The sequence below is a fragment of the Ahaetulla prasina genome, chromosome 4, assembly GCF_028640845.1.
Source record: "Ahaetulla prasina isolate Xishuangbanna chromosome 4, ASM2864084v1, whole genome shotgun sequence".
Classification (NCBI taxonomy): Eukaryota; Metazoa; Chordata; class Lepidosauria; order Squamata; family Colubridae; genus Ahaetulla; species Ahaetulla prasina.
Window position 1 is genome coordinate 130,171,164 of NC_080542.1, and position 12,072 is coordinate 130,183,235.

Sequence of the window (12,072 nt, forward strand, 5' to 3'; positions counted from 1 at the left end):
ATTCATTATTCTATGTGCTCTGCCCCCGCGCATGTGTGTGTAACCCCCTCCCCGCTCCTGGCACACAATGACCCGGTAGGCCCATTTTTCTCTCTCATCTGGCTCCAAAGACTTTCTAGGAGTCTGGGGAAGGCGAAAATAGCCTTCCCCACCCATCCCGGAGGTCCTCCAGATGACAAAAATAGCCTGTTTGCCAACTTCTGGTGGGACTGGAAATCTCATTTTTTGCTGTCCCCAGCCTCCAGGGCCTCTCTAGGAGTCTGGTGAGGGCGAAAACTGCCTCCCACCCCCGGAGGTCCTCCAGATAGCAGAAATGGCCTGTTTGCCAACTTCCGGTGGGACCAGAAGTTGGCAAACAGGCAGTTTTTAGTCTCCAGAGGATCTCTGGGGGTGGGGTGGGGTGGGAAAGCCCATTTTCACCCTCCCCAGACTTCTAGAGAGGCTCTGGAGCCAGATGAAAGAGAAAAACGGGCCTTCCCCACCACAGGGAGGCCCTCGAGGCCCTCCAGAGGCAGGAAACAGCCTGTTTTCCTACAGAAGGCCCGAAAATTAGCTGGCGCATGCCGGAGCTGAGCTGGCATGCCCACTGATATGGCTACGCATGCCACCTGTGGCACGCGTACCATAAGTTCATCATCATGGCCCTATATATTCAGACAAGTGGCTGCCTACTCTTTTCTTAAAAGCCTCCAGTGATGAAGCTTCCACTTCCATTCCACTGGTTAATTGTTCCCACTGTTAAGAATTTTTTTCTTAGTTTTTGGTTGGATTTCTCTTTTATTACTTTTTGTTCATTGCTTCTTGTCTTGCCTTCTAGTGCTTTGGAAAATAGGCTGATTCCCTCTTCTTTGTGGCAGCCCCTCAAATATTGGAACATACTATCATGTCACCCCAGTCCTTTTTACTAGACTAGACAAACCCAATTCCAGCAACCATTCTTCATATTTTTTAGCCTCCAGACCCCTAATCATTTTTGTTGCTCTCTTCTGCACTTTTTCCAAAGTCTCTACAACTTCTTTTATAATATGGTGACCAAAACTGCATGCAGTATTTGTAAGTGTGGTCTTATTAAGGTTTTATAAAGCAGCACATTTGCATTCATACATTTCTCTAGTCTAACCAACCTCTCTAAAGTGCTTCTTTTTTTTTTTACTCTGGATAAACCTTTGGAATAATCTTCAGGTCTCAGAAAGTCTCTGCATAAAAATTAAAAATTAGCTAGCATTGTGTGATGCATGAATAGACATTGATAATCCCTTGTTCAATTCCTAGAAATATCTCACAAACCCAGTTGAGAATGGGAGATCAAAATAACTAAGTTCAATTTATGCTTGTTTGTGTGTGCGCGTGTGTGTGTGTGTGTGTGTGTGTGTGCGCGCACAAAGTACGTACTTAAGGATAAATAATTGGTCAGTAATAAAATTTCCAGAAGAGATTCTGTACTAAATATTTTTTAAAAATTTACTCAGCACTATTTCTCCCACCCAAGTGGAACTTTTTTGTTCATCACTTTTCTGTTAAAGAGTTTGATTATTTTTGGAGCACCACATTATAAGTGGTTTAGTAGACTCCCTACAGTTTTCTTAATAATTTTCAATGTCTTTTCAAATATAAAATTGAGCATTCGCTTACAAATGAAGGTCTTACTTAGTAAATAAATATTTATTTATTTCAGTCATTCCTTTCAATCTGCGAATTAGACATTCCATTTGGAATATTTCAGTTTCTGCTTCCATTATTATGGAAGGGATGTAAAAGATCTACTGCAAAACTAATGTGGGGAGCGCCCCCTTCTGGTTTGGGAATTGTGAACACCACAGAGAAATATAAGCAAGATTGCAACACATAAAATCTACTGAACATGAATGCAAAATGCAATGCTGTTTTAAAATAACAAATGCCCAAGCACACTGGTATTTTGTGCATATACACAAGTATTTTAGCTTCTAAATACTGATGCAGAATCTTCAAAATCTAAGCCTTTCTGCAGATAATGCCATTCAGGCTTGCATATTCTGCTGGAGCTATTTATTGCCAACTAAATGCTACATATTATAAAATAAGATACAAAGGGCAAATAACAAAACGCACACACCTACATTACACAAATATTTTATTTTAAGTTATTTCACTAAAGCATGCAGCTAAGGGAATTATTATCTGTGCAAAATGAAAGTAACAATTGTTTAGAATGTTAAGTTCATGTACTTTTCAACTCTCTCTTTCAAAGCCTTCCTTAAGGAAGCCATTATACTTTGATACTGCCAATCTTAAACAGATTTTATAAGAATCACAACCATTCTTATGACAACATCATTGAGAAAAAATATCAACATGTGCATATGTATCAATATGTAATACTTTTCATTATATATATTGCAGGTCCTCCTTATGACCAAAATTGTGAGCCCAAAATTTCCATTGCTATGCAAGCCAGTTGTTAAGTGAGTTTTGCCCCATTTTACAACCTTTCTTGTCACAGTTGTTGAGTGAGTCACTGCAAAGTTAAGTTAGCAACTTGAGCGTTAAGGGAAACTGGCTTCCCCATTACATTTACATGTCTGAAGATCGCAGAAGGCCACTGCAACCATCATAAATATATGCTAGTTGCCAAATGCCAGAATTTTGATTGCATGACCATGGATGGGGCTGCTGCAATGGTCATAACTTTGAAAAACAGTCATGTTACTTTTTTGAACAGTCACTACCCTGTTTTCCCCAAAATAAGACCTCCCTGGATAATAAGCCTAATTCGGCTTTTGAGCGCATGTGCTCAGAATAAGCCCTCCCCGAAAATATTTAAGCACATGTGCAGCCAGTCCCTGCCATTTTCTCGGGTTAGGGTGATAGAGGTGGAAATCAGTAAGATGGCAAGAGGAGCCCCATCTTGCTCCATGTACCCCAAAATAATAAAACCTCACCCCAAAATAAGGCCAAGCGCTTATTTCAGGGTTCAAAAAAATATAAGACAGGGACTATTTTCAGGGAAACACAGTAAATGAATAGTTGTTAAGTCACTGTAACTATCTGTACAGTTCTAATGTTAAAATGGCTTCTCACAGAATGTGAAATTTACAGTGTAAGCCCAGTTTTTGCACACACATTTCATAGCAAAAATATTTGAGATTAATATTTAGACTCTACACTTTTTTTCCAAAATAATAACTGGTAAAACAGTTATTTTCAACAGTAAAAGCCCCTGCAAATTTAAAGGTGACAGACTTACAGTAACAAATGGCTTTGATTGATTCTTAATAGCAACATCAACTTTTAAAAAACATTTTTTAAATAGTTTGTACTTGTTTAAAAGTATATTTACATTATATAAATGTATATATATTTGTTCATGAACAAGATTATTATATCAATAAAATATGCTTACAAGTTGGATGTATATGATATTTAGTAAACTTGTTATTGCACATCTAAGCAATTATACTGAAAATTCCTCTGGTTTGCAATAACACTCAGGAACAACTGAGGAAATTCTTGCTTTTTTATAGTATTCATATTAAAGAAATGGGTTCTGAACCAAACAGCAGTCTCTCTATTCAATTCAATTCAATTCAATTCATTCAACGGAAAACTAAGCTACATTAATTTGCTTAGCTTCTAATCAATGGGAACAAAATACTTTCAAGGCTTAGAGCAAAATACTATGCAAGCAAACATTATTAAAATGATAGAATCAGTGTAGAATAATTTTATATAATTGTGGCCTTGATTGATTTTTTTAATGGAGCACCTACTTATTCTCTGACCCTGTGGATTTTTGTTGCATTTTTGCAACACACAGTAAATTCATTACACCCAATCTGGTCCCCCAGTGTATTTCATTGTTAAAGGTATAGCAATCTAAAGAGCAAGTAAAGAGATTAAATGACCTATGCCATTAAAAACAAGGAGAAACAACAACAACAACAACAACAACAACAAAAAACTCCTTCTAAGAAGTTATCATCTAACAAGTATATCATGAGCTAATGTGGAAGAACTTCCCAAAGAAAGCTCAGTGTGCATTTGTAAGCTCATCTAGGAACCTGTTTTCAACTGAAATTGTAGCTCTGGGGTGAAGAATTTTGATTCTTTTTCTTCTTTATCAGTTTCAAAGTCTAATGAGTATAGATTTGTATGAACCTGATTTTTAATGGGCTCAATTACATGTTTTCAGAAATATAAAACATGTATCGTTTTAGGATTTTGCTTGTTTTAACTTGTTTTAACATAAACTTAATCATGGTTAATAAAGTTCATCATCAGACTTGATTCATATTTTTAATTTTGTTTTTATATTTATACTTTATATTTTACTTATAGTGACAGAATATTACTGTAAATCCTATGTTCAAACATGTGCATGATGATTATGAAATGAATATTACTGTTGCAACCTTACACATATGTCCATGAGAAAGTGAATGGATTCATAAATCTCAGTTATTTAAGCTTCTCTAGCTTCTGCAAAATATCTGCAAAATATCCATTCATGAAGTGAAAGCACAGGGTAAAAGGCTGTTCTCTGTTCACCCTAGGATGTTTATATATCAGAAAGACAAGTTACTGACTACTGGAAAACTAAGCAAAAAGTAACATATAACTAGATGAACAATAATCTGACAAAAAAAAAATATCTGGAAGAAACCACTGCAGCAAGAAACACTTGTTATTTATAGCCAAGTATTTCACACTGTACCTGGACAACAGGGGGGGGAAAAAAGAAATCCAGTTACAATATTTCCAGTGTTTTAAAATCCAAGTTATGAGAAGGTATAATAATCAGCTTGCAACAAATGAAGATATGCAAAAATATTGCAAAGATTTGGGCAAAAAAGATTCAAAATGCATTTTAATGTTACAGAAATATTTATATTTTCGTAACTTGTCTACACAATCAGCTATAGTACAAATAATATGATATTCAGAGGATGATATGGTAACAAAGTATCCATTTCTTATTTTTTTTCTTTAAGAAGGCAAATGGAACAGCCATAGTTCCACTTGCCTTCTTAAAGAAAAAAAATAAATTGAGGACTGTATCATCCTCTGAATAAAGTCAATGTTGTTATGGCTGATATAAATTCTGCTTCTTCCTATTAAGATACATGAGATGTAAAAAATATGTATTTAAGTTATTTGACCCAAAATGAATTCAAGACGAACACCTAAATACTGCACCTAAAAATATCAAAGATTCACTAAGTGTTAAGTAAAAGATTAAAGTCTACCTTTCCTGTTCTTGTTTCATACGTATTCTCTCCTCTTCTGAAGTAACAGCTCCCTGCATTTTTATTTTTTCAATCTTGTCATCTTTTCGATGTTTGCCAAACCTGTTAATAACAAAATAAAAGTTCTAACTTGTCAAAATGATCAATAATTGTGTAAAATTTCCATTATTGACATAGGAAATTATGCCCTCTGTATAAGATAGCAGTCACCTAATGGGATGGGATGCGAAATATTATGTTGCTTGTCAAACAAATATCAGTTTCAATTCTTGAAAATGCTTATATTTTATTGACATCCCCATGAAAGTTCTCTCATTAAATTTGCAACCAAGTATTTTTCGACTATACTTATTTACATGTGAATGCAACAACCTGTTATCATTAATCAAAATGCCCAGAGGTAAAATCTCTCTCTTTGAACGTCTGAGGAATAAACTGTTCTTGTATGGTATATGTATGAAATACAGATACTTTATTCAGCTCTAAACAGCACTAACTTTGATTTGCCAAGATAAGTCCTAGAACAGAGGTGGCTTTCAGCAAGTTCTGACCAGTTCTGGAGAACCGGTAGCGAAAATTTTGAGTAGTTTGGAGAACCGGTAGTAAAACTTCTGACTGGCCCCGCCGCTATCTATTCTCTGCCACCCAAGTCCCATGTGACTGGGAGGAAATTTGGATTTTAAGTATCCTTCCCCTGGATTGGGGAGGGAATGGAGATTTTACAGTATCCTTCCCCTGCTACGCCCACCAAGCCCTGCCATGCCCACAGAACTAGTAGTAAAAAAATTTGAAACCCACCACTGTCCTAGAAGTACATACTTCCATCTATTTCAAAAAGTAACATGGCCTCATCCACTATAAGCTGTTACTGGAGATGATTTGAGACCACTATTAACTTTAGGACAAAGTAAGGATATTGGCATTATAAATATATTTTTAAAAATGGATATAGTCTACATCGCATGAATTTCACTTAAGGATGAATTCTGGCCAAATAAATAAAGCATGGCATCTTACTGGTACAATTTAATTTCTTCCCCCATCCACGCCTGTCAGCTTGGAAGCCATATTAACACCAGAAGCTTCCACATTGCTACCTGGAACCATATACCATGAACAATATCAGATTGAAAATCTTCCTGTCTCGTTCACTGAACAAAAAATGATAAGTCACTTCATGATTTATGGCATATTCACAATACCCAATTTCCCAAAATACAATATAATTGTTTTATTCTAAGCAAACTGTAAAAGTGAGATGGGTGGTTAAGTTAATCATATAAACAAACAACATGAGTAATAGAAACAATCCAGATTCAGTATCTATTTAGCACAAAGCCAATTAGTTGGATGACCTTGGATCAGTCACTCTACCTCAGCCCTAGGAAGCCGGCAAATTGCTTCCAAAATCTTGCTATGAAAACTGCAGGGACTTATCCAGGCAGTTGCCAGGAATCAATATATATTTGAAAGCATTAAAAAAAAAGGCAATACAACAAAAGCAGTTTATTTTAGGGATTTGTTTTTATGACAGCCTGACATAAAAGTTGCAAATTAAAATATTCTGCTTTCCTCAAAGTGTAATATAATGAAGAGAAACTTATGAAATTTTGTTCAGTTACCTGAACAGATGCTTTGAGTTACCTATGAACTCTCAAAAACCTAGTGCTATTTTAATTCTTGGTTTCTCCCATTTGAGACAACTACATAATGATAATTTAATGTTCTAAACTAATACTCTATCTCTTTACAAATGTTCTAGATAGCTAAGAAGTAATTCGGGATCTGCAAATATTTCTTCAGATGATTCACTAGAAATGAGAGTTCCTAATAGTTCCTTTAAAAAAAAGAAAGAAAGCAAAATGGTTCTCCTTTTCAAACAATACCACAATTGAACTCTAACGGAAAAAAAGGACCCTCACAATACATTCCAAATCCAAAGTATCCAAGTAGTAAGAAGTTCAAAGCTATCCATTCCTGCAAGAAGATAGATTCAAATCATTTTGTTGTAATAAGGTCATAGTAAATAAAGATAAATCCCAGGAAATTATTTCTAAATACTGAGAGTTCAGGAAATGAATCCCAATAGACAAACTCATGTGTTCAGTATGACAACTTAAAAATAGTTCATGTACAAGAAACTCGTCTTATTCAGGAATCCAGTAGTAAATAAGCAAAACAGATTTTTATTTTCAAGTTTTATGCAAGCAAATAATGACTTCAGAGCAATCAAATAAACACACCTGTTTCTCCACTCCTGGAAACTGGTATGAATTTTATCTCCTTAATTCCTTAATATAATTAAGTTCTTTGTTCGGCCACTAGTTAGAATTTAGTTCCCACTGTGATATAAATTTTCTTCTAGAACTGAGTGTGCTTCTCAAAGTTATCTTAGTTTTCCTCACCCACTATTAACAAAATTAAAAGGAAGTACTTCTTCTAAGCAAATCCAACAGCTGAGATAAAGGACACTGACGATCCAATTATTGTGCATCAAATATACATACATATGAACCAGTAGTGGGTTGCAAATCCCATTGCTACTAGTTTGGTCATGAGTGCTCGTGTGCACAACTCTTCTGTCCGGGCGGGTGGGCGGAGCCTCCCACCACCACTATTGGTTTGCCCAATCCAGGACAAACTGGTAGCAACCCATCACTGATGTGAACCCATACACATATGTAAGGATTCCAGAATAAGGAGAGGTCTCAGATACACAGTGCTAATGTACATTTAAAGCAGCTTTTGGTTTACTTCAGTTCAGAATCTTTACTGATGTAGGCAGCCAACTAAGATGGCTTGTTCCAAACATTAATTAATCCAAATTCCCTGCAAAGGATTTTCCTATCACTCTAACAGCAACTGGCACCGGTTGACACAATTTATCCCCAGTATCATCTATCACTGTTTTTAAAAAGAAAATCTGGAGGTATTGAATTCAGTGGAGAAGTAGCTAAAATAATGTTGACAGAAATCTGACAAACATAGGCTGCAATTGTTCTTTCTTTTGGAACTGTTGCAAATAATTTTAAAGAGAATTATCCGGGGGAGGGGAAAGGGGAAGGAGGTGTTGGAACACTAAAGATTTATTGTATTTTGATTCATGAGGAAGAAAAATTGGTCACTCAGCAGCTAAATGCTCATGCCACTTTATTTTCAAATGATAAATGTCTTTTTATCTGGGCTGACTTAATTGTCATAAATGAAAAAAAATGACAGAATTACACAGTTGAAAAAGATATTAAGGATAATAATAATAACAGAGTTGGAAGGGACCTTGGAGGTCTTCTAGTCCAACCCCCTGCCCAGGCAGGAAACCCTACACCATTTCAGACAAATGGCTATCCAACATTTTCTTAAATTTTTCCAGTGTTGAGAGCATTCACAACTTCTGCAGGCAAGTCATTCCACTTATTAATTGTTCTAACTGTCAGGAAATTTCTCCTTAGTTCTAAATTGCTTCTCTCCTTGATTAGTTTCCACCCATTGCTTCTTGTTCTACCCTCAGGTGCTTTGGAGAATAGTTTGACTCCCTCTTCTTTGTGGCAGCCCCTCAAATATTGGAAAACTGCTATCATGTCTCCCCTAGTCCTTTTCATTAAACTAGCCATGCCAAGTTCCTGCAACCGTTCTTCATATGTTTCAGCCTCCAGTCCCCTAATCATCTTTGTTGCTCTTCTCTGCTTTCTAGAGTCTCCAAATCTTTTTTACATTGTGGCAACCAAAACTGAATGCACTATTCCAGTATGGCCTTACCAAGGCATTATAAAGTAGTATTAACACTTCACGTGTTCTTGATTCTATCCTCTGTTTATGCAGCCCAGAACTATGTTGGTTTTTTTGGCAGCTGCTGGCTCATATCTAAATGGTTGTCCACTAGGACTCCAAGATCCCTCTCACAGGTAATACTATTGAGCAAGGTACCACTTATACGGTACCTGTGCATTTTGTTTTTTTAGCCTAAATGTAGAACCTTACTTTTTTCACTGTTGAATTTCATTTTGTTAGATAGCGCCCAATGTTCAAGTCTGTCAAGATCCTTCTGTATCTTGAGCCTATCTTCTGGAGTGTTGGCTATTCCTGCCAGCTTGGTGTCATCTGCAAATTTCATGAGTTCCCCATCTATCTCCTTGTCCAAGTCATTGATGAAGATGTTGAAGAGTACTGGGCCTAAAACAGAGCCTTGGAGTACTCCACTGCATATTTCTCTCCATCGAGGACTACACGTTGAGTGCGGTTGGTCAGCCAGTTACGAATCCATCTGGTGGTGCTGCTATCTAACCCACATTTTTCTACTTTATCTAGTAGTAGGTTATGGTCTACTTTATCAAATGCTTTACTGAAGTCCAAGTAAATTATATCAACAGTATTCCTCTGGTCCACTAATTTTGTCACTCATTTTGCCAAAGAATGCAATAAGATTAGTCTGGCATGATCTGTTTTTGACAAACCCATGTTGGCTTTTGGTTATTACTTTGTTTGTTTCTAGGTGTTCGGTGATTGGTTGCTTATCTTTTCCAGAATCTTCCCTGGTATTGAGGTCAGGCTGATAGGTCTGTAATTTCCTGGATCTGTTTTTTTTTTCTTTTTTGAAGATGGGAACTACATCAGCTCTTTTCCAGTCCTCTGCCAGTTGCTTCAGAACCTTGGTGTGTAATTCATTCCGTCCTGGTGATTTGAACTCGTCTAGGGTAGACAGGTATTCACTTACCATTTTTTCCCTATTTTAACTTGTGTTCCTAATCTGTTTTTTGTGGTGCTGTTTTTGATAGGTTGGATTGTTTTTGCCTTTTGTGTAAAGACAGATGCAAAAAATGAGTTAAGTAGATCTGCTTTCTCCCTGTTGCTTGTCACCTTCCTGCCACTTTCTCCCAGCAATGAGCCAATTGTTTCCTTGACTTTTTTCTTGTTTTTAACATGTTAGAAGAAGTTTTTTTTAGTTATTTTTTTTTACTTTTGTCACTGCCTTTGTTCATTCTGAGCCTTGGCTTTCCTCACTTCATCTTTACAGGCTCGGGTTATTTGCTGATATTCTGCCTTAGTTATTTGCCCCTTTTTCCACTTTTTATGCTTGTCCTTTTTGTCTTTCAATTTGTCAGATAGTTCTTTTATGCATCCATGCTGGTTTCTTTTGAGATCTATTATTTTTCTTCTTCATTGGTATTGTGCTAGACTGGGCTTTTATAATCTCACTTTTCAAAATTTCCCAAGCTTCTTGAGTTGTTTTCCCCTTGAGGATTCTCATCAATTGAATCCTTCTCAACCTCTCTCTAAGTTTATTGAAATTAGCTCTCTTAAAGTCCAAGATTCTAGTTTGACTTTGTTCTGCTACTTGTGTTTGCATAATGTTGAATTCCAATATTGCGTGATCACTTGCCCCCAAGGCTCCTGTAGTTTCAACACCTTCTATCATTTCATCTCTGTTAATGAGAATTAAGTCCAATATGGCTGATCCCCTTGTTCCCTTCCCTACTTTTTGGGAAACAAAGTTGTCTGCTAGGTTTGTTAGGAACCTGTTGGATCTTCCACTTGGTGAAGAGTTTGTCTCCCAGTTGATGTCAGGGTAGTTAAAATCCCCCATTACTACTGTGGTGTGCTTCCTACATACCTTAGTTAGCTGATTAACAAAAAGTTCATCTACTTCCTCTGTTTGGTTGGGTGGCCTATAGTATAGACCTATGGCAATAACATTTTCCCTCCCTTTAATATTGACCCAAATGCATTCCAAATAATTTTCATCATTGTTGTGCTCTATTTCTGTAAAGATGTGGTTATTTCTTATATATAGTGCAACTCCACCTCCTCTTTTATTTAGTCTATTTCTTTTAAATAATTTATATCCCTCTAGCTGTATGTTTCATTTGTGGGTTTCATCCCACTAAGTTTCTGTAATGGCAACAATATCATATCTGCCCTCATTTACTTGAATTTCTAATTCACCCTGTTTATTCCTCATACTCTGTGCATTGGTATATAGACATTTGAGTCCATTTTGATTGACCTTGTGTTTACTGTCTACATAGCCTGTGTTGTGCCTGACTGCCCCTAATTTCTTGCCACCTGTTTGACTAGTGCACATGGTATGGCACTCACTATATAATGCTTGGTTTTTCTGGATAGCAGGGCTGATAATCTTACCCACACAGACATCTATGTTACATGCACTGATAACCCTATTAATTTTGGATTGCTGGGGACAGATATGTTCTGTATCAATTAATTCTCTGTCCCCACTGTTCAGTTTAAATGTTTATCCAGAAAATCTGTGAATTTATTGTTAAATACTCAGTCCTTTTTTTTGATGGATGCAATCCATCTCTTTTGTACAGTTTTTCATTTTAACCATTTGCAGACATCATGACTAATAAAACCAAAGCCTTCCCTATTACACCACTTCTTTAGCCATACATTAAACTTCAGTACACGCTGGTCTTTACCTTTTTGTTCCTCATATACTGGTAAAACCTCTGAAAAGATAAGCCTACAATCTATACTACTAAGTTCATACCCCAAGCTCTGGAAATCATTCTGCATGGAAAGTACATCCTTTTAGGACAGATCATTTGTGCCAAGATGTATAATAGCATCAACCTCACAATCCTTACTGGCATTCTTGATTATCTTAAGAATACGCCTCTTGTCTCTGAAGGCAGTAGCACCTGGCAGACACCTGGCCTCTTTCAAAACCTCCATATCCTTTCCTAAATTTAAATCCCTTACAACTGAATCACCAATCAGAAGGTGGCTTCTCTTTTCGGATACCGTGCTCTTCTTGTGTGACCAATGTGTAATACCTGATTCACACTTTCCCCTTTCCAAAGTAAGTTCTTCATCTTGGACCATGATC

At 36.6% G+C, this 12,072-nt stretch overlaps 1 protein-coding gene across 11 annotated transcripts in view; it reads right to left on the bottom strand.

Moving 5' to 3' along the window:
• Nucleotides 1-12,072, bottom strand: part of PARD3 (par-3 family cell polarity regulator) — a 734,935-nt gene that overhangs the window by 136,786 nt on the left and 586,077 nt on the right. For 7 of the 11 annotated variants that reach the window (XM_058181712.1, XM_058181707.1, XM_058181703.1 and 4 more), the window contains one exon: nt 5,226-5,327. The exons of the other annotated variants lie outside the window; for them this stretch is intronic. In XM_058181712.1, the coding sequence (XP_058037695.1) occupies nt 5,226-5,327 (102 nt within the window). The remainder of the gene's footprint in view (nt 1-5,225; nt 5,328-12,072) is intronic. 11 annotated transcript variants of the gene reach the window in all.